This window comes from Ylistrum balloti, unplaced genomic scaffold (genome assembly GCF_031769215.1).
Source record: "Ylistrum balloti isolate Yb309-2 unplaced genomic scaffold, AGI_CSIRO_Ybal_v1 Utg369714, whole genome shotgun sequence".
NCBI lineage: Eukaryota > Metazoa > Mollusca > Bivalvia > Pectinida > Pectinidae > Ylistrum > Ylistrum balloti.
The window spans coordinates 31,594-54,922 of NW_026781938.1; the positions used below are offsets into that span (position 1 = coordinate 31,594).

Here is a 23,329-nt window from a genome sequence, read left to right on the forward strand (position 1 = left end):
ATCTTATTTATGTTGCACAACTAAAATGTTGAATAGTACACCAGTCAAACATTTTGAGGACGTCATCCATTCTCTAACATGCTTGAACATGTACATCGACCATCACATGACAAACAAGCACTTATCAGCGTTTTATCTTGCTCACTTTTTACCATTTCATCTCTATCCATTCTGAGATGTAGATATATCAAATTCACAAGATCAATAAAGTTTCTTTTCTGTTAATGAAATAAATAAGCCAAAAATTAATTTAAAAGAAGGAGGGAAAATCACAAAATATTTTAACAGCTTTCAAACATTCTTCATACCGACACGAAACATCTTCACAATCAAATTAACAAGAAATGTCATGGTCACTATATTTGACCATAAAACCCCAAAAGTAAGGTAAGTTGAAGAATTAAGTACCTGCAATATATTTTTCAGTTATTGTATCTTCCTACAACAAACTTCTACCGATATTCATTTTGAAAGTCCTAGTACTACTACCGGCAGCACATACCTGGACGAGATTATGAAACAGACATTTAGGCAGCTCCGATGATGTAGTTATCGGTAATTATTTACCATACAGGGTAAAATTTATAATAAATTCTTTTCTATTTTCGAATTAAGCAGATATTACTTAAGACGAGGCAGGTTTAAGGTCTGTACTAAAATACCACATTAAGCGAAACATAGAACATAAAATATTATATAAAAAGGCATGAAGGATGTCAACGGCGTCTTTCCCCGATGGTCGATGGTCCAGCGAAAGAAAATATTCCTGGTGTCCATTAAAAGAGATAGACCGTTCACTGTTGATTTTGATGAGATATCTGTAAAAGAAGAGAAAAGAGAGTTCCGAAACATACGTTATATATATCTAACTTCTACACAGAAAAGGAAAAGTTATTAGATATTAATCAAAATCAAAGAAAAAAAATTAGCGTCACATTATACAGGGCGACAGATGCTTTGCTGAAATCGAGGAGAAGGGGACAGATAATAAATGAACTTATCTTAATCATTTATATCATACTGATATAATTTATTGATAAACGTTTCGATTTAAATATAATAAAAAAAAATCTTTTAGCTTGATAGATATAGGAAACCCAAATATTGGAGATCTTTCAAGAATCAAAATCGATTTATATGCAAATGGAATTCCTTTTAAACAACACAGCTAGCATTTACAGGAGTTTGATTTTCAATTTATACGTTATAACTCGATGTGGATTGGGTTTCCAGTTAAAAATTAAAAAAAAACTTCTAGTCAAGAGGACAAAAGGCCATTGTTAGCTTGCCAGACTTACCTATGAATAGCCGTCAATGTATAACATGCTTATTTCATGAACGGATTTCTTTCCTTTTCCGGAAGTGTCTTCATAATGTCGTGAAGATTCAGGCGCAGGTCCGACAACAGCTCAATAGGTTTTTGTTTTCCGTGTCCAATATCATCTGTTGTACAAATAATGATACGATGAGAGAATTTGATTAGAGACTTTGCTTGCTCTGGTATTTCAGTTCAGTTGTGACATTTTATCCGATTGCAAGAAATGACTAGATAGTGTGTTATTTTAAAACCCTACTTTATCACTGTAAGCAAAAAGTCATTATTTCCTAAAAGCAAATCAAAAAAATGATTAACAGTACATGCATATATGCAAGGAAGGCAATTCTCACAAAAATAATTGATTCAACAAATATTTCGGAAAAAAACCTGTTACCTTTGGGTTTCTGTTCTTGTTTCTTCTTACTTCTGCTGAAGAATTTCTTCACCTTTTCAATAATGAAAGCTACCAGTTCTTCCGAACGGTCGTTCTTCGTCTCTGCATGTACTATCGCTATACTTTCGCACAGGATGGCAAGAAACATGGTAAGCAGAACATAAACTATTAGCAAGATGTAAGTAAAGAAGTAAAGCTGGGCCATAATAGGATCTTGTTCATTCAGCTCCGTAAATTTACTTTTTCCAATCATGCTTATGAAGAGCGTTCCCATAGTGTCAAATATGTTCCAGTAGGCTTTGATGTTTCTTCCGAACACAAGATATCCCAGCATGCAGTACCCCATGAATATATAAAAGAACAGTACCATGAACCAGAAGAGGTCTTTAGCACAGTTATCTACCACTCTAAAAACTTCGCCAATTCTTTTGTCGTAGCCAAGCACACCAACCACTCGAATAGTAGAAAGGAATACAAGACATCCCAATACAGTCACAAAAACCAGATCCCAAAACGCAAGGTGTTGAAAGTTTACAAAGTTCTTTGGATCATCTTTGAATTTGCCCATCGTCTCGTTTGCAAGGATAAGCCTACCGAAGTACATAGCAACGCCAAGACATCCTAACATAACGCAGAAGAAATCTACAACATTCCACGCGTTTCCGAAGAAGTTTCCTTTCGTCTTTACCATTCCGTAAATTACCTTTATTATCATCATCGCTAAGAATATGAGAAACATGACTTCACAGAATATCATGTAAATTCCGGTACTACCATGGTGATGATATATTCTCATTGGATATATGGTATACATTGTAGTAACTCCACCAGTCTCTGGGAATTCGGCCATTAACATGACATACGTAAACAGGTTCAGATTTGCCGAGTAAAGCGTGAATTCTAGGAACACAGCTCTCGTCTGTCTGTCGAACCATAGAAGTCGGTTTAATTCGTTCAGTGTTCTGTTTGAAAAGTCCCAGTTTACGTCGAGTTCTGTTATGTAGCCTCCTCCGCTATATGTTGAATAGTAACCAGTTACGGGTATTCCCCAAATAGAACTAGCACTCGTGTGCTTCCAACCGTTGCGGGAAAAGGAATAGGCCTCCTTTTCAATATCACAAGGCAAAGGTTGCCAGCGAAAACAGAAGTCATCCGATTCTTCGTTTGTGAAGGAAAATTCAGGATAAGTTTTTATTCTTCCAAAGAATGGATAATCTGCATCGTCTGTAAAAATCAACATTAATTGAAAAAGATAAATTCATCAAACAGTAAATTTAGAAACAAAATTATGCGGATACTTTTTATCAAAAGTCATGACCCATATTCACGAAACCATGCCTATGCTCGCTGTCCATTATGTACTCAACCAAACTGTCTTTGAACTTGGTTAAATGCAGTTTGAAAGATTAGCATAAACGTTTAAAGTTTTACTTCTCTTTCCGAAATACCCTTAGGTCATTACATGCTAAATCACCAAGAGTATTTGAGCTTTTGATCAAAATGTGCAGTTGAGCATAAAGGCGGTCTCATGAATACAGACCCCGGGTAAAAGTCTTCTGCTTCGTCGATAACACCGGCATGTAAATCAGAAGTCAAGTTCAAATGATAACAAATAGGAATTCAACATAACACTAGAGCTAACTTATAATTTCATATCGCACAACATTGTACCTTCGATGACGCGGACTTGTCGCAGACGTGGAGGACCGACCCGGAAGTTGGTGAGATCAGCGTAATACTGCCGCCATCTCCAATGCATTTTCTCGCCGTTATATTCAAATTCAGGGAACAGAGCTGGAAAGGCAGTCAGCTTCAACCAGTCAATAAAATTCACTGTCGTTTGAATCTGAAGTTAGAAACGATATACTTTCATTTAATTTCAGAAAGGAAATAGTTTTAAATTTCATTTCTTTTTGTAGAAACAATGTCATTTATGACTCTGCTGATTTTCATCAATCTTATCAGTCAGATATTGAACTTGAGATATTTTCGATTGATGTGCAGGTCTAATGAACATGTACTGCTGTAAACGAAGAATAAGGTATCGACATGCACGTAAATTAAATTCCTAACTCAAGGTTAAAAGAACATAAGCAAACAGCATAATGAAGGTGAATACAAATCTATTATAAAGAGAGCCTTAACATATTGCTAGGAAAATAAAGTTTTATCGAAATATCTAAAGGCCAGTGTTATCTGCTCCACCGGTAATATCGATCATGCAAACCTAGCTCAAACCTAGTAACACTACATATGTGTTCTCAGACGGGTATGACTATATAATCAACTTATTTACAGCTTGTGATCAACAGAGCGACAACTTACGGAGGTGAAGGTGGGTTTATTGTCCAAAGGGTAAACAAAATGTTTAGAGATTATATCATGCACATTGTACGATCTGTCGTCACGGTTACTGAAGCTGATGCTATATATAAACCACAGAAGTAACATGGTCAGGAAACATTCTTTCACAGCGCGTGCCATCATGATTTCACGTTGTCTCTCCTTCCTAGCCTCCTGGATTGTTTCCGTTGTGAAAAAACGTGCTGGCATCTTTATATCTGAAAATGATTGAGTTTATTATGACTGGATGCTTAAATTGCTGTACAAGAGCAGAAACAAAAGCAATGAAGGGAAACAACTCGTCAGCCGACTCTATAACACCTATCAGACTCAAAAAATACATAACACTATTTATCAGTACTTTGTAAAACATTTATCGGCGATTCTGGAATCAAATAAGGCTTGTTTAGCACAATCTTACATTTCTGTTCTATTTAATACTAGATATATGAAATGATGATTTATTTTCGTTTGGATATAACGGTGGAATGCACTATCAAATTTAAAATTCTTAATATAAATGAAGGTTTAAACAACCACACACACACACACACACACACACACACACACACACACACAGAGACATGTAAATATATATAAACGTAATCGTCCCGGTATAGATTACTTATTGTGTAAACTTTTCCAACCAAACGTTCCCACTACTTGCAGAAGAATGATCACTTATTAGTTAACTAATTAGTTCCAATAGTTTCTAATTATGCTATACAGAGTTACAATGAGAACATACCAGTAGGACAGCTAAATCGCTGGCGGTAGTTTCGTAAAATCAGACCTCGATCTAGTGGCGAAGGCTTGAATTTGTCGAGTTGAGTAAAAATGAACGCGAAGAAAGCCGCCATCAAAATAACCTAAATAACGGAAAATAATGCACGTTTTATCATCAAATTACAAATATCTAATTTTGTTCATAAAGGTGCTATTTGCAAAAGAAAACAAAATCGAATTATTTGATATGTGCTATGAATATATTTTACAAGAGGATAGTACTTTTGATTAAAATATACTTTGATACCAAAGAGTAAAATAATGCATATTGCATAACACAACTGATTCGCCCTTCTAAGGCTCGTGAAAGACGATAAAGGCCAAATATTGAAACCTAGAAGGCAACTGACGAAAATTGAAATTGAATGAAAGAAATGTCAAAGTTTTGAGGGCAAGGTGCAGGTAACAACTTTGATCAATATTTTCTGTAAGATTTTTTTTTACCTTAACGGGATCCAAAATTGCTGATGCTTCAAAAAACGATAAGAAGAATTGCGTCAGCCACATTTCTGACTTTTGTTTTCCCCATTCCATGCTATACAACATAAGAAAGAACATGACTACCGCAGATCCCGCTAGTGACAAGAACCAAGCAATATATGCACACCAGAAAGGCAGGATGGTTCCGTCTGCTTTTATGATGCCCTTTGCGACTAGTGTCTTCTCTAATTCTTTGCTCTCTTTGAGCATTCTTTCAGCTATCGTGTCGATAGCGGGTATAGCGTACTTCAAGGCCGGATCTTGTAAATTTTGGTTGATAGTTCTTGGTTTTGACTTCCGAAACAGAAGCACAACTAAAAACACAGTGGGTGTTGAAATGAGAGCTGATATCACCGATACGTAAACGGACTGTAGGGAGAACTTCAGAGGACCTACACGCACCAGACTGGGGTTTTCAAATTCATCGGCAGGGGTAAAGTAAATGGCATTTGCGATCATGCTCATCATAAGGAAAACCATCAAACACGTAACGCGTTGACATCTAGTAAAATGACTGCTGGTCGGTCGGAAAAATATGGAAATCCAGATGTGGTTTTCTGCAAGGTTTTCCTTCGTATTCATATAGAACATGTTTTCGAATGTTGTTACATTTTCTTTACCACACACTGGAAGAACAGCATCTATATTATCATCTGGAGAGTCCATACATAGCCATTTCCCGCACAAGAAGAAATATCTGCAGCAAAGGGGATAAGAAAGACATTAATAAAGAACATTATACATATAGATTCAACCTTCAATTATATGTTGAACAATCGATTTCCAAAAAAAAAAAAAAAAATATGTAAGGAAATTCATCATCGCCATTAAAACAAGTGCAATAAGTAATTTGAGGCCATTGCGACAGTTTTAGTTCTGCCTCTTATTGTCTATCCGTATCTCTTTGTCGCCGTCTTAAAAGGTTAATGCAATTTGGCATTGGACGATCATAAGCACTCACTTTTGTTTGTCCTGTATGTCTTCAATATCCACTCTGTTGAGGTACCATGAAGCCTTAGAACCTTCGCCGGAGTTATCATGCCATATATATACATAGTCGAGTTCACCAAGAGGAAGAGGCGTTGACATCAAGAAATGATTGACAGTAGCGGTGCCCATTTCCTATTTCGAAAAGTTAAATTAAAACATATCGCACTTTTTTTTTTATTTGAAATACAAATAATTTTCAAACAAAAATATCAAACATTGCAAATCAGTGACTTACTCTGCGGACTCCATCGAAAAGTTCTCGTATGCCAGTGTCACCTTCTGATCCGGACACTACAAAGCCTATCCTTGACTGAGTTCCGGCATCTCTGCGCATGCCCGTATATACAGTGACCATGTAGTAATATGTATCATCGATATTGTTGTCCATTAGAGGAGTCACACCCCACTGTAACACGAAACGGTAAGAAGTTAAATATTGTCATAAAAAGTCTTGCACCAGCATTTCCATATTGCTCACCATCAACGGTTAATAAAAACAAAATATTTTCATTTAATTTTTTTATTTATTTATTGATTTATTTATTGTTACTTTTTCGTTTACTTTTTTAGTTTAAGATAGTTATAGTCTCCAAATTATGTTTTCAGTGCCTCTATGTACCTTGACTATATCTTTCTTATCCTGATGTCTAGCCCAGATCATAAGGATGATGTAGGTCAGAATGATTAGGATAAGAAGACAAAGTACTGCAGCTTGATCTTGTGGAGAGAATTTCAGGAAAACCGTAGAAAAATCAATTGTATTCGGCGGAACATAAAACGTGTTTCCAAATGTCATTTCCCTTTCCGTATTACAAGTGCACTCCACCTCGTACCTAGGCGGATACCAGTCCATCTGTGGAGTAAATACACAATATAATTACTGCCGTTAAATGAGGTGAATATGGATATTTATTAACATTGAAATAAAGATATCAACCGACGTAACTGATGCATACAAGCTACATATATATCTTCCACAAGGCGTTTTCATGTTGGTTAACCTTTAAGTTATAAGTGCGATCATAAAAATTGATATCAATGTACATATATGTTTTTTGCTGATAAACATTATTTTGCATTGTCACGTGATCAAGGCATCTACGCCGTGTTTTTGTCTTACATTGTATATCTCGGCATCTATTCTTTATATAATCATTATGCCACCGCAAATATGATATATCTGTCATGTCATGTCAATATGATATATCTACCATGTCAATATAATATATCTGTCATGTCAATATGATATATCTACCATGTCAATATGACAGATCTGTTATGTCGATATGATATATCTAACATGTCAATATGACAGATCTGTCATGTCAATATGATATATCTGTCATGTCAATATGATATATCTGTCATGTCAATATGATATATCTGTCATGTCATGTCAATATGATATATATGTCATGTCAATATGATATATCTGTCATGTCATGTCAATATGATATATATGTCATGTCAATATGATATATCTGTCATGTCGTGTCAATATAATATATTTGTCATGTCAATATGATATATCTGTCATATCAATTTGATATATATGTCAATATGATATATCTACCATATCAATTTGATATATCTGTCATGTCAATATGATATATCTGTCATGTCAATATGATATATCTACCATGTCAATATGACAGATCTGTCATGTCAATATGATATATCTGTCATGTCAATATGATATATCTGTCATGTCAATATGATATATCTACCATGTCAGTATGATATATCTGTCATGTCAATATGATATATCTACCATGTCAGTATGATATATCTGTCATGTCAATATGATATATCTAACATGTCAATATGATATATCTGTCATGTCAATATAATATATTTGTCATGTCAATATGATATATCTGTCATGTCAATATGATATATCTGTCATGTCAATATGATATATCTACCATGTCAATATGACAGATCTGTCATGTCAATATGATATATCTGTCATGTCAATATGATATATCTGTCATGTCAATATGATATATCTGTCATGTCAATATGATATATCTACCATGTCAATATGATATATCTGTCATGTCAATATGATATATCTACCATGTCAATATAATATATCTGTCATGTCAATATGATATATCTGTCATGTCAATATGATATATCTACCATGTCAATATGATATATCTGTCATGTCAATATGATATATCTGTCATGTCAATATGATATATCTAACATGTCAATATGATATATCTGTCATGTCAATATGATATATCTGTCATGTCAATATGATATATCTGTCATGTCAATATGATATATCTAACATGTCAATATGACAGATCTGTCATGTCAATATGATATATCTGTCATGTCAATATGATATATCTGTCATGTCAATATGATATATCTGTCATGTCATGTCAATATGATATATCTGTCATGTCATGTCAATATGATATATATGTCATGTCAATATGATATATCTGTCATGTCATGTCAATATGATAAATATGTCATGTCAATATGATATATCTGTCATGTCAATATGATATATCTACCATGTCAATATGACATATCTGTCATGTCAATATGATATATATACCATGTCAATATGATGTATCAGTCATGTCAACATAATGCATCTGCCACATCAATATGCTACAGCTATTACGCTAATATTGAATACCTACCACGCACTTGTTACCTCCCCATGATTCTTTCTTGTTGTCCCAGGTCATACAGCCTGCCGTAGTTATAGTCAGGTTATAGGGATTCAGGGTAGGATCAGATATGTTGTACGAGTCTCCTACGTATGGGCCACTCAATGGCGTCCATTCGTACGGCGCCATTCCTTAGATATTAAAAGAGGGGTTAACATTGTTGAATATCAAACTTAGTGCAATTTGAAATATCATTTAATACACTAACTCTTCAGGAGTAACACTAATTTAATAGCATACTACATCAAACGTAAAGGAATGCTGTCAGCAATGGCTTCCGCATAAAATATACTTCTTCAAATAGCTCGACGTCAAACACGAAATAACGACAGTTTCAGTGTTGATATTGTTAAGTATGTATACATTTTTATTTTGTTGTCTACGCCTTCTTACTGGGTCGTAGGTAAGTTGATGGTTTTGCAATTACTTTGAATAATTTCACGTGATTTTGTTAAAACGTGAAGATCGGATCACCACAAAAATTAAAGCCACGTTACCCCGCGATCCTTCGTGATAAAGCTCTCAAGTGTCATGGCGACCAGTAAGCATACTAGATTTTATATGTCCATATACTGACAAGACACAGATAGATAATTTATTGGACACATAGAGTAAAATGTACGTGAGGCGAAACGTGGCCCTGCAATTAGATTGGTGACGTTTGAATCTCACTTTGTAGTTATTTCAAACCGTAGGCGTTGCAACGCACCGTTATATTGCAGCTTTCCACAGTCTTAGATATATCCCTATATACATTTTATATTTTAAAAACAAATAGATGAATAAAAAGCAAAAACAAGGCACATTTTTATGTGTTCGGGATTTTTTTAACATAACCTAAGCGTACTTTATTTGGCTTAATTAAATTTTTGCGTTTGATCTTTTATTGGCATATTAGCGCAATACTGAATTCGAACATCCACTTTAATGAATCAATTACCGAAACAACATATAGTGTTATTAGTGCTAAAATGATATTGTCGCTAATTTATAAAATAAATTGTCGATGTCTTTTGGCGAATCATTTTCCTGGAGACGCTTGGTGTTAGTGTTTGAAAGTAACAAATGAAAACCTCTTTTGGGATTAAAACCGTTTTTTGTTTTTGTTTTTCTAAACAAGACGAAGGTGGAGAAAAAAATCTGCATCCAGGTTAATATTACGGCACAAAATCATTTTGGGATGACTGAAAGCTGAGCTTTTAAGGGAACAGACGAGCTTTATGCAAACCTCTTATCATCAATATTAATTACTTAGAATCAAATCAACGAATCAAAGCACATACCTGGGATAGGAATAGGCCGAAGTCCAACGTAAGTGATTCCAACTTTCAAGAAAAAATGGGGCGATATACAAGACATCCAGTCACGATCTGCTACGAGGTATGTAGTTTGATCATATGTGAGATGAGTTGGGTATTCCCCATGACGGATAAATACGTCATACTGTCTCACCTTCTCTGGGTCTTCCTGGTCTATTAGTATACAAACGTAGTCCCCGATTTTCCTGTAGATAAACTCGTGGTAGAAACATCGTGATGCGTCATCTGGTGTGTAGAAAGGCATGAAGGATCCGGAAACAAGTCCAGGAACTGGTTGTACGATCATTACCATATTCACTGGTACATCTTTATTGTCGCTGTCAGTCAATGATACACGATGTACATCTGACGTTATCGCTGAAGCAGACACTGTATCTCCAAAAATAAACGGATTCTTTCTAAACATTGTCGTCTACAAAATAAATAAATAAATAAATAAATAAATAAGTACATTGTGTACAAAAACATAACATTGAAGTAGCATATATTGAATTAGTTTGTGAAAGGAAAGGTGAGGATATTATCAACATATTTGATAAAAAACATAATATTAAGAATTTTGTTACATAGTTCTTAAGACTCTTGATAATGTTTCCTACCGTGAATTTGATGACTAGATATGGATCCCCAACGCCGTCGAGCGTGACGTTTGAGTCGTCTACGTCACCAAGCTGAAGGTCCACGTTTTTGAGGTAGTTATTGATCAGAGTCACATGAAAGTTTTCATACTCATAGTCATCCCGACAGCCAGTACACACCGAGTTCTGAAGCATGGCTGCGATCGAGTCTGAAGAAGCGATGGCCTGTCTCATTGTAATCTCGGCCTGGATAATGGATGTTTGGTGTTAATTATAAATTCCAAGAATCACATGAAAGCATATAGAAAAAGAACCGAGATATATAACTATAGAAAGCACAAGGGACAGACAACGGACGGCATCACCATCAAACCGGGTGTAACAGGCGTTCGGTTTGTTCCAGGTATATTCCGTTTGGTGTATCCCTGCCAAGAACATATCTCACCTGATGGCCCGTGATACGAAAATAAACCATAATAATTATATACGTTTCACACGGAAGTGCTATGAATAAAGATAAAACAACTGAATCTGATTATAACATAAATTGGTAGCAAGTTTGTTAGTCAAGGAAAACAAATTCGACATTAATTGATGACAAATGTGTTCGTAAACATAATCCAATTCAACATAAATAAAATAAATTATATTTGCAAAACAAACCATGCCATGATATGCTCGTAACATATCATGGCATGGTTTGTTTTGCAAATTAAATACTTTTAGTCAATGTTTTAGTTCTGTTGTAGACCATTATATTGAAAACTAATGATAATCAGGGCTGGAAAATTGACTTAGTTTATATAGGGGATGAAGCAGTAGAATGAACAGTCATAATTCACGGGTTATGCATCAACATGCTAACAGAGTCTTTATTTCTCAAAGGTAATATGAACTATATTTCTATCAACATTAAACAAATCTATTTAAGCTGCTGACCAATTCCTGCTTCTGTTTGTATGTCAGCTGCTGGATCCTAGCCCTCATCCTGAACAAGCCGGTTCTCTCTTCCGGTGTCAGATCAGAAGACTCGGCCAGGACGTATGCATCGTCCTTGTTGACACGCGCCATGAAATCTACATACAAGCGTGCATCTGCGGCAGTCTCAATGGATAGAGCCTCATAAGTATCCGGTAGGTCCGGAGGGACTGTAACCTCAACAAGGCTGTTTACCAGATCAAACAGAGCTGCAATGAAACCGTTTGCATCAACACAACGAATGTGCTTAACGTAAAATGTCGGATTACTTTTTAAAAATGCATAGAAAAATTATATTTTCTTGTGTGTGTTTTGTACGTTCTTTCAAACTATATGTTATTGAAAAAATAGGTGTTCCGAAAGAGTAAGCGACTTTTGCTTCATCGAGAACGTGTAAATCTTGGTCAATACAAGTATGTAATATCAGGCTCTACTTTGAGAACAAGGTATACAAAAATGGAACCTACAGGCAAACTAACGAGCATCAATCACGTGCAGCCAAAGAAATAGAATATGCGGCATGTATACACTAACGGTTCGGGATAGACATTTTACGATTTATTTCTAAATCATCAGTTAAGCATTTGTCTTAAAATTCAGTAGTTGTTTAACTATCATATATGGTAAAGGTAATCAACTTACTCTCGGCAGCTGTTTCTATATTTGGATCTGACTTTCCGAAGAAATCATTGAGCTTGAGTTCTGTGAGGTTGGTGTAACCATTTGTAAGTGTCGCCAGTGCATCGGCAGCATTAATCTGTTCGCAATACATATTCTCAAATTAAACACGAATGCAAATAATTTCAGTCTTATATCTTATCATTAATCCACCTCCTCCAAGTATATACCTAAATTGAAACAGCATTTGCAGTCACTCAATCCATACACTTTCTAAATGTCCGTGAACTAAATATATCTTAAAGCTTTAACATTTTAACTGTGATCATTAACTGGTTAACAGGTCATTATGTTAGTTGATACTATATAAAACAATGACTTTTGACGATAAGTTAGAAATATCAAGACACAAAGTCATCAAGAAACATTCAAAACTTACCGCAGACGCGCTTGAGGTTATCAGTGGGTCATTGATAGCATTTGAAAATGCTGTTGCAGCAGTCATGATGGTGAAGTATGTTGAAACATTAGCCTGTCCAAGGGCTGCTGTCATCTCATTGGTCAGATTGTCCATTGCCTAAAGTTAAACATAATTTTACAATCTTAAGCTAAAATAACGTGTTTTGAAACGTCCATGCTGACGTTTGTTCTTTAATAATACTTTTACAACTACTGACAGCCAGCATAAACATTTTCGTTTCTGCAAAGTTCACTGGAAATCTATTACATAATTGTGGAAAGATTTTTCATTTTAAATTTTAGTTAGTCACTTAAGCCACTAAACCGAATGCGCTGATGCATATAAAGTCCTAAAACTACACTTTCGTTTTTGACAATTGAAAATAAAACTACATTCGAAAGTAAAACAAAAGAAACTCATTTCGTTGAATGCGTTAAATATATATCAATATGTTGTGTTTATCGACTCATGACCACAAAGGGTCATTTTGAGCAAGGTCTTTTTGAAGAAACTGTTGGCTACCTCAGTGGACAACACATGGGATGTCCGCGTATGTCATCGGTGCAATTAGAGTGAAGTGGTTTGTCCGAAGACAATACAACACAGGATCAAATCGGTCCGTTTCTAAGCTTCCTGGGAGACACGGTAGTGAGCGTTGAACTTCGCACCTCAGATCGTTATCTGAGGTTACGTAGACCAACGAGCTAACCGACTGATCTATCGCGGCGCCATTACAATCGACATCATAAATAACTTTCATTCACTTTATCATAATTCAGTCAAATACTTTTAATAATGTAATCTTATAAATGTAAATATCCACAACGGTGTGATAAAACAATGCTTATTTACTAGATAAGAAAATATCAAGTGCACTTAAGCTAAAGATGGCATATTCTTTAAATTTTGTTGTTGGATATCGAACCAAATTCTGACCAAATTTATTGTAAAACATTGAAATGAAACAATCTCAAGTGATATATTTCAAGAAGCATTAAAGATACATACAGCAATAATGGCGTTTTGGACCTTGTCCACCGGCACCTCCAACAAGTTATCTAATAGTTCTTGATAAGGGATCGTGTCGTTACCGAACTCGTTCACATCAATCATCCCTACGCTCCATCTCATTGGCTGTTCACCAACTTTAAAGTTAGTGAGGGAGGTGTCGTTCTCGAACTGGTGGTCAGATACCTTCATCATATAAATATAAGATTATACTCGAAATGAAAATCGGTAATTTAAAAAGTCTGATTTTTTTATACTGATTTGTGGAGGGAAAGAAGGCCGCCGTGTTATTGAAATTAAAATAGAATTTACAAAATATTTACTAAGAATAACTTTTTTTTATATTTCAGAATCATATATATATTCGAATTTTACATTACATGCTAATGGCCAAATATATTTCGCTTTGTATTTATGTTTATCACAAAGACAGTCCTAGTTTTGCTGATAATTGGGATATTTTGAAAGGTATAATTTGACCAAATTATTTTACTTAAATGCGATTCACATGGTCGTATTATGACTTACTATGAGAGAAATTTTTCATTTATAATGCCTTATTTTACGATATCTTACAAGCTGTGAAAGGACCGATGCAATGGTCTCGGCGTATTGCATAATGATGTTCGCGTCGTTAGAAAAGGTTGCCTCCTCCAGGTTGTCAATGATAAAGCTCTGAGTGGCTGCTTGGATATCCTCAGCTGTCCACGTGTCGTTAATAGATAAAGACTGAGTCACCTATGAACAATGGAAAAACTCACATACGGACCGGTTGCTTTACATTGCTATATACAAAGTTAATGACATATCGATTTTAAAAACACGTTTGATACAAGAAAATCATCCTTGCTTTATATGTAAATATAGCGTATATATTACATCGGTACAAAAAATAATGCTGCAGGCCCCACTTGTATAAAACATCTCAACTTGAGATTTCCTCAAGTCGAGATTTTCCTCAGCTGATATCTCCTCAAAAACGGCTTATATAAAATTTTCTCAAGGAACAGGAGGAAGGCATCGGCTAGGATGTCCTGAAATTCCTTGAGGAATGTTCATACAAGATATTTTCAAGGAGACATTAGCTGAGGAAAATCTGGGCTTGACGAAATCTCAAGTCGAGATGTTTTATACAAGTGGGGCCAGATATATAATGCATGTTTGCCACAAAAATGAACAGGCAGTACAATAAGAAAAAAGGAAAGGTTGTTGATGTATACTGTCTTTCATCGTAACCCAACTGACAATGGACGTGAAGAACGTCAATTACATGCGACAGAACAATCTTTCTGGTAAAATTTGAAACATAATGCCTTTTTTAACAGTTCCAGAATCCTAGGTTTGTTCACCTTTAGATTTGAAAGCAAGTCTAAATATGATTAAGTAGAAAGAAGTAAATATTCTTGCAAATAACATTAATAAAAGTAGTATAAATCTGTCCATTCAAATTGGTTTTTGATTTACATACAGTTGTTAAATATATATTCGTTTCCTGTTGTTTCTACTTACGGTAACTGACAAGACGAATTCTGTGTACCCATGAAATACATCTGTGACCCGTACAATGACATCTGTAGTGAAATTATTGGCAGGATCCCCAACGTTCAGTACTGCTTTGACGATGGATTCAGCTGCAGAAAGAAGGAACCAGATTGTATTGTAAAAAGAAGAGTATTTAGCAAGGTTTAACATCGACACAATTATACACTGGAGCTTGATGTATCATCAAGTATATACAAATAAGACAAAACATATTGCATTATGGGTTGGTGTCTCCTCATCTAAGTTTTGAAGTTTCTTTCGATCCGTTTTCAATATTTGAAAATTTGGGCTTTAGTATAAAGAAATATTGGAAGGTGTGTCTTTTGTATAATCTTGAAGGACCAAAGAATTATATTATATAGAGTTGCTGAGGAAACCGGGGATGAATTCAGTTGTAAATAGAAGAATGAATAAGTGTGGTGTACACAAAAAACGAAAATATAATGAACACGCTATAAGGGTCAAAATTATATGACTACGTTGTGCGTTTACAGAGCGTCAATGACTTTTATATCCAAAATGATAAATGTGTAAGAATTGTTTCTCTTAAAGCCAATGAATGATTCAAAACAAAAATATTTAAGTTTAAAAGGGGAAAAAACAAAATTAGATGCTCGTGTTAAAAATAAATCATATGTTACTTACATGCCATGCCAATTACAGAAAAAACGGGTTGGGTTGATTGTGGTGTCATCCGTTTCTGATAAACGTTGTATTTTAGAGCCTCGCTATTGTCGGAGTCTGGTGTCCCCCTTTGGAGCCTCGTTCCCTCATCAAGCATACCTAGACACTCGATAGTGAATAGTGTAACTGCCGCTTCTCCTGATAACAACAGCAGTATAAGCATGTACAAAGATAAATACCACACCCAGATAAAAATTACTTTGTTTATTGTAACCGAGAATGATACATCCACCACACCTGCTCAAACTGAGTTAGATGACTGAAAATTCAAGACAATGTGATTCATTCTAGCTTTTCAAGGCATTAACCCTATCACTATCGTAAAAACTACGAATCAATATCGACAGAAGCAGTTTTATTATTGAATTCATTGGGGTATTTTTGATATGCGTCCTAACTAAAAATTCGGATTAGTCAGAAACTACAGTAAGCCAATAGTTACTTGTAGATGCACATATATATATTGCATTTTTAGGGGCGGATTGACATTAACAGGTTAAAGGTCCCTAATTCTATGTGATGTCTAGTAAATGCAGTACGTCTTATTTCAACCGATGATTTAGAACATCCTAAACTTGATGGAAAAGCAACTAATGCTTGAAATCATAAACGTCACAATATCGAGATGTCGGTCCATCCCACCCTGTTTACCAATGATTTTATGCTGTGTAAAGTAAAACCTTTGCATTTTTGATTTGCATTGTACCTGGAACATAGGATTATCTTCATTGCATTAGCGAATTTTAAATAAAAGTCTAAAAAACAGAAGCATGGAAGAATCAACGGGCCTCTGTGGTGTTTTACCATTTTTTGAATTATTTTGTATTGGTATACACGTCGGTTAGCGAAAATTCACAAATATACGGACAATATCATCAGAAGTATGTCAGTTCTATCATGAGTCCCGATCGTACTTATTATGAGTTAAAATGATGTTTTACAGCACACACACTTATGTATTGTTAAATGGTTCAAATGAAATTAAACCTAAGACTGACAGACAGTGGGGACTTCTATTTCCCCTATAATGTCGATTTCAAAGGATACGTTAGACTGGAAATTCTATTGAACTTACCTATTATCGGGTCAATTTCGCAAGTGCCGCCGTAGGGTGGAGGGTTTACAGAAGCAACATACGATGCTGTGGCAGAATGCGGGTTACCATCTTTGGTGACAGTGTTCGTAAACTTTAATACGTCACCGAAAGAAAGCGTGTTGGGTTTGATTGCCAATGTTTCTGCATCAAGCCCTATTATATGGAATGAATATAAAGAGGATTGTACAAAAACCCACGGAAGTGAATAGCACATTTTAATGCTACATAAACACTAGATACCATAAATCGACACAATGAATTAAACTACAAATGGTGATTGGAAAAAATCCAAGGTGATCGAAAGAAAAGTCAAAATCTGGAGGGGTGTGTTCTGTCACGATAGCCACATATATTTGATAATTTAAGAACAACGTCAAATGCATGATTCTCAATTAAGCATGAAACTACTTCTTCATGTACGTAAAAAGAATATTTTACGACTTAAGATGTTCAAGGTTTGTATTTTTCACTGACCTGTGTCTAGTATTGCTGTCAAATTCGGATAAGTTTCATATAGTCCTGTGACCTTGTTGAAAATCTCAATTTCCCAAAGGTAGGTGGTTTGGCCAAGCTCACACACAGGGCACAAACTTTCCAAGATTAGCTTGGTGTCTTGAGCTATCTTTGGTAAGCAGTTACGAAGGCAACTAACGAAAAACATCAACCGTATTTATCAATATCCTCATAAAATTATTAAAGGTTGTTTATAGATATGTCAACATGAAGGAGAAATGAAAGAAATATATTCCAAACAACAGATTTAAGTCTATGTATCAACATTAACATAGCGTGATACTTACTTGATCGAAATGGTCGGTGGAGTAGACGGCATGACGTAAATACCTTGAATTGCCTCCCCTGTCCTTGAATCTCCACTCTTAGAAAGTTCTACTTTGAATAAGTACCAGAAGGAGTCCGCCACCGTTGATGCGTCGAATGGCAAAACACCACTTGTGGGCCAGCTTGGGTCTGTGCAATCGGACCCTAAAGCGTTCACATCAATAGTCACATTTTGCAACTGGAAATTTCCAATGATTTCTGACATTTCTGCTTCCGTTGAAGCTGATTTTCGGCAAACCCAGTTGTACTTAAACGGATTCCATTGCATAATTGTAAATGGGTCATGCGACGCGTCTTTAGAATTGATCTGTATAACGGCGTCCATTGCAACGTGTCTTGTTGAGCCGCCTGCTATACCAGCAATAATAGGTGGAAACATGATATTAAAATACACCATATCGATTATATAGCCTCCGTCAATGTCCGTGAGATTAAATAAGAACTGCGCTTTGTAGAGACCTGGCGCCATAGTCATCTTGCCAAAAGTGATTGTGACAGATTTCGGCTGATTATACTCCTTTTCAAAGAATGTTTGCAAATGTAGGTTATCAGATGCATCTACCATCCAGATTGTCCACCAATAGAATCGCGTACTATTTCGGCACATATCTGTGACGTATGCTTTAGCTGTCAACTGTAAAACATAGAAATAGTAAATATTATATTTATTCTAATCGTGTTTTATATCATTAATAATTCTGTTTATAAAAAAAATGGTTATGGCAATTGATTCATCATTGTTTGCGAAATCTGCAATTACGATTTAAAAAAAATTGTGTCGGCTTACGTTTACTCCTAATAGATTCGTGAAGAAATATTATTATTCTTGAATTCAAAATGACATTTAACGCATATGACAGGAAGCAGTGTTACAAATGTTATATACTCTGTTATGATATTCTAATCATATCAGGTGATGCGTGTTGCCTCAGTCTGTACAAGGAATACTTTGTCATATTGATTCTGAATAGATAAAGAATGTCCTTGTGCATATATTCCACTTTAATTCAATGCTCCCACAAGAATAAGACTATGTATAAAACATGAGGTTTTCAACGGGAAAATCACATTCGGCGTCACCGCGACATTGTTACATACGCCGTTTTGATAGAATGACAATAACTTTGTCAATCGTTGCATATTGGAACATATCGTAGTTTAATAATTTAATGATGCCTAAAATGAATGTGATGGGTAATTGATCGATCTGGGTTTATGGCTGTAGGTTATACAATCACTTTTAGCTTAAATTTCTAATGGCAAAATATCAGTACTCAAACTGTTATCATCATATAGATATTAACAAACCGTGAGAAAACTTGCTGTTTAGTTGACAATACTTTGGACAACGCGAACACAACGGGATTTAAATGACTGCGGATGCCTGTTCGCTATAAATTGTTTTACACGGTGAGTGGATTCCGCTAGGTGCATAATATCGATATAAGCCTTCCGAATGTAATAGTCCGGAACACGAAAACCGCTGAATGACTTTTCCATCAATAATGATAACAACTCTGTAGATGAGTTTTCAGATCGTCAGTGAAGTAACGCCGGGTACATCAGGTTCTAGCTAGTGAGGTGTAGAAAAATACTGTTTGTTTGAATCAATAGAACTCTTACCATCTCGAAGTGTCTCAAATCGATCAGTATCATTATAACGTGTTGTAACTGTTGTACAGCATACCAAATTCTGTTTCTCTATATATTTATATGACATGTATGACATATCTAAATTTTGAGTCTGATATGAAATCTTAAGTTACACAGTCACAAAGAAAAAAATGAAATATATTAAAAAAATGAGGGTAATGAAAAGAAAAGTTAAGTACAGATTTCGATATATACATCGCCTAAAGGCGATCGGGCAACATCGAACAAGATGTATTATGAGCTTTTGAAGAATTTGATCATATCTTAATTTTACGAAATGAATACTTTTTATCAATTTCAATGTATTCTATCTGTTAGCAACAACTTAATAACAACATTTTCCTTTGCATTAGGCATGTTATGGTAGGATAACTCTCAAAAGATATTTTAAATCGATGATTTTTGACATAAGATATAGATTTTGAAAACATTTTAGGATTTAAGTATGCATTCAATGATGAGTATTTTGAAAACAGGTGTTTCTTTGATTTATAAAACATGGCTAAAAATAACCTTGAAAATTAGAATGAAGGGCAAAACTGTTTCAGTTGTGGTAAAAATACCTACATGGCATCCCGAACTTCCGAATGTATCGTCAGTTTATTGATGAAACATTAAACTAAAATAAGAAATTCTATGTTTCTCACTACAAAACAAAGAGAATTGTTTTACAGAAATAATCAACAGATCTACGGATATGACAATTATGTCTATCTTATATGTGATAAGAGTTATATATTTATTGAAATTCGGAGAGACGTCTCGCTAAGATATAAATCTCGCTTCATCAATCTGGAATATTAAAACATTACAATTATACCTGTTGCTTACCCTATTGATGTCAGTGACATACATCTGCACGGGTGTCTCCTTGCTTTTGTAGATGGAACTGAACAGCTGGCCATCTAGGAAACAATCGGTGTACAAATTCATATAACTCTCTCCTACCTGATTGGACAGTTTGTTAGAACAATTGAATGTCATAGTCTTGTTTCCGTCGCCTATAAAAGGATGTTTGATAGTAAAGTTAACACCGTACACCAAATCTATCATTTCTATATACTCAGTGCCGTCGATGTCGAAGACACATGTTATGTTGAGAAGGGGGGATACCGCAGGATCAGTCATTCTTAGGCTTACGTTCTGGACAGATTCAGACATCGGTGCTTCTAGCACGTGAACCAACTCAAGATCCCTTATAGGATTTTCCACGTATTGTATCCAGGAAAAATTCATATGAGAAATTTCTGAAAAGACAGATATTTCTACAAAGAATACGCCAGCTGCGTATGTTTTCGGCGGATCGGGAAATGCTGTTCCAGGCGAGAGAGTGGTCAAATCCAAGACTTTGGACGTACCATCACCATAAATAATTGATGCATTCAACATTCCCATAGGGAAAAGGGCATCATCTGTCATGTTAAACATAATATCAAGTGTATCACTTGTAAAGATGACGTTTATCCCTGTAGCTGTGATATTGTTCACTGGGTACTGTACCACTACTGTGTAAGGATACGTCACGCTGTCGACCATATTAGAGAATACTACGTCAAAGTTAAATGTTCCAGTTGTGATCCAAGTATAGTTCAAGCACATTTCTCGCACCTGTCCAAATATTTTGTCCACGTAGGCAACATCAGAGAATTCAATGGCTCCAATTACGTTCGTTCCAGAACTCATTGTCTCCTTGAACGTTGCAACGTCAAAAACGTGCATATATGGCATGACGTTGGTTGTCATAACTGGCGTAAGTATAACGTCTTCTATATCAACCACCAAGAAACGCGTTTCTGTATTCAAAGGGTTGGATAATGCAATCTTTGCGGCGTGCTGTCCTATGACTCCTCCGAAGTCAGCCGGAGTAATTACTTTTGTCTCGGTAAAACCCGTGGAATTACCGGAGTAAATCGGTTCACCGGTAACGGCGTTGGTTATGTTTAGGAAAACATCAGTGCCCAGCTCGTATTTAATGGTTAACGTCGCGGTGCCGTTTGTAGTTAGTGGGACGAACATCTTGTCATCAACCAAGGCCACCATGTTGAAAATCTTGTTGCCCACATATATGGTTGTCGAATCGTTCAGATGTATGTCTGTTGAAAGACAATGGGACCACATGGTATAATACCCCGCAACACTATACAGGTGTGATGTACATGCGATGTTTGCTGCGTCCATTTCACAGTATGACCTTCCAGTTTCGTCGCCATAGTCCATAAGACACGTAATATTTATTCCATCGTCAAAAACTGGGCACAATTTTGCTTCTATATTCGTGCCTAATGCTGTAGCATTTAGCTCTAACGTGGAAGGTGAAACTGCAGTTGTGGTCAACACTGTAACGATAATAAGATACATAATACAGAGCATTGTTATGTGCTGTATTCAAAAATACATACTAGCGGAAAAAAGAAACGCAAGTTTATTTTCGATAGTTATTATTTTACATGATTCATTGATGATTAATTCATTGTTTGAGTTTCTCGATTATTTCATCATTACTGAATACATTTTGATGATTTCTGATGTCCTATCACAGACGGCGTTTGCGTTAATAGCGTTAAAACAAGGGTATGCCCTTTCCTGATCCCAATCAGTAGCGTGTTTGCTCACCCCTGGCTTTAGTCGCTGCTCTTGCCTTAACCTTGACCCCATCAAGGTGTTTATAGTCCTGTGACAGATATTATTTCACTCCTGAATAGAGGTCTGCATGAGGTGAAACGACGTTATATGGGACGTTGACGCGCTTCCTAACCCTCCTGACCAGCTCGTCCCGAAAACGCTCGATTGGGGACAAATTTGGACTTTATGATGGCCAATGAACAATTGGGGCGTTGTTTTTATCCAGAAAGTTACGACAAACCCTAGCAGCATGGAGCCTCTCGTCCTGCCGCAGCGTTAGTTTACGTTGTTGGATAATAGGGAGGACGTGTCGTCTCTGCCGCCGTCTAAAATTGGTTACTGAGGTGCCAGAGACGCATGCCTCTATTTTGACGTTGGAACGGAACGCGAGGGTGTCCGACCTGGGACGATATCTAAATCTCCCTGTGGTTCTGAGACGCGCAACTAAGCGGGATATTGTTGTCTCATGTACACCATATTGCTGGACAACAAGACGTTGCATATGACTCTGTATTATCAAAGCAATGACCCTAATCCTGTCAACTTCACTCATTCGCGGCATTTCGCTCTACCATATCTTTGAAAAGAAATGTTGTTTAGCTGATCTGTACTGTTCCAATATTCGATTTGTAATGACCTACCAGCACACAGGGGAACCCCGGATGCGCGCCTTCTTGAAAAATCTGCGGAAAGAATGCAGCGTCGAGTGGGGTCACGGTCGGCTGAATGTCAACTGAAGAACATATTCACAATGCACGGATATACGGAGGTGGCTCGTCCTCGTGTCTAAAAGTTACATTTCAAAAAACGAACTTGCGTTTCTTTTTTCCGCTAATATTTATCATACGGATCAAATGAATTTTTCTTACATATTCTAACATATTACTAAATTTACTGTAATATATAATGGAAATAAATTGTCGC

At 35.9% G+C, this 23,329-nt stretch overlaps 1 protein-coding gene across 1 annotated transcript; it reads right to left on the bottom strand.

Annotated features, from left to right (window-relative positions):
• Positions 1-1,327: 1,327 nt before the first annotated feature.
• LOC132565324 (uncharacterized) lies at positions 1,328-22,967 on the bottom strand. Its single transcript, XM_060229963.1, has 25 exons — positions 22,647-22,967; positions 22,397-22,454; positions 20,615-22,119; positions 18,091-18,764; positions 17,765-17,937; positions 17,270-17,443; positions 16,156-16,332; positions 15,478-15,599; positions 14,545-14,706; positions 13,969-14,154; positions 12,940-13,077; positions 12,525-12,639; positions 11,844-12,091; positions 10,926-11,150; positions 10,291-10,738; positions 8,978-9,138; positions 6,931-7,164; positions 6,547-6,717; positions 6,283-6,443; positions 5,286-6,018; positions 4,804-4,924; positions 4,038-4,273; positions 3,384-3,558; positions 1,713-2,936; positions 1,328-1,443 (listed from the first exon to the last, which is right to left on the bottom strand). The coding sequence occupies exons 1-25, from the start codon at positions 22,965-22,967 to the stop codon at positions 1,328-1,330; spliced, it is 8,058 nt and encodes a 2,685-aa protein (XP_060085946.1).
• Positions 22,968-23,329: the final 362 nt, after the last annotated feature.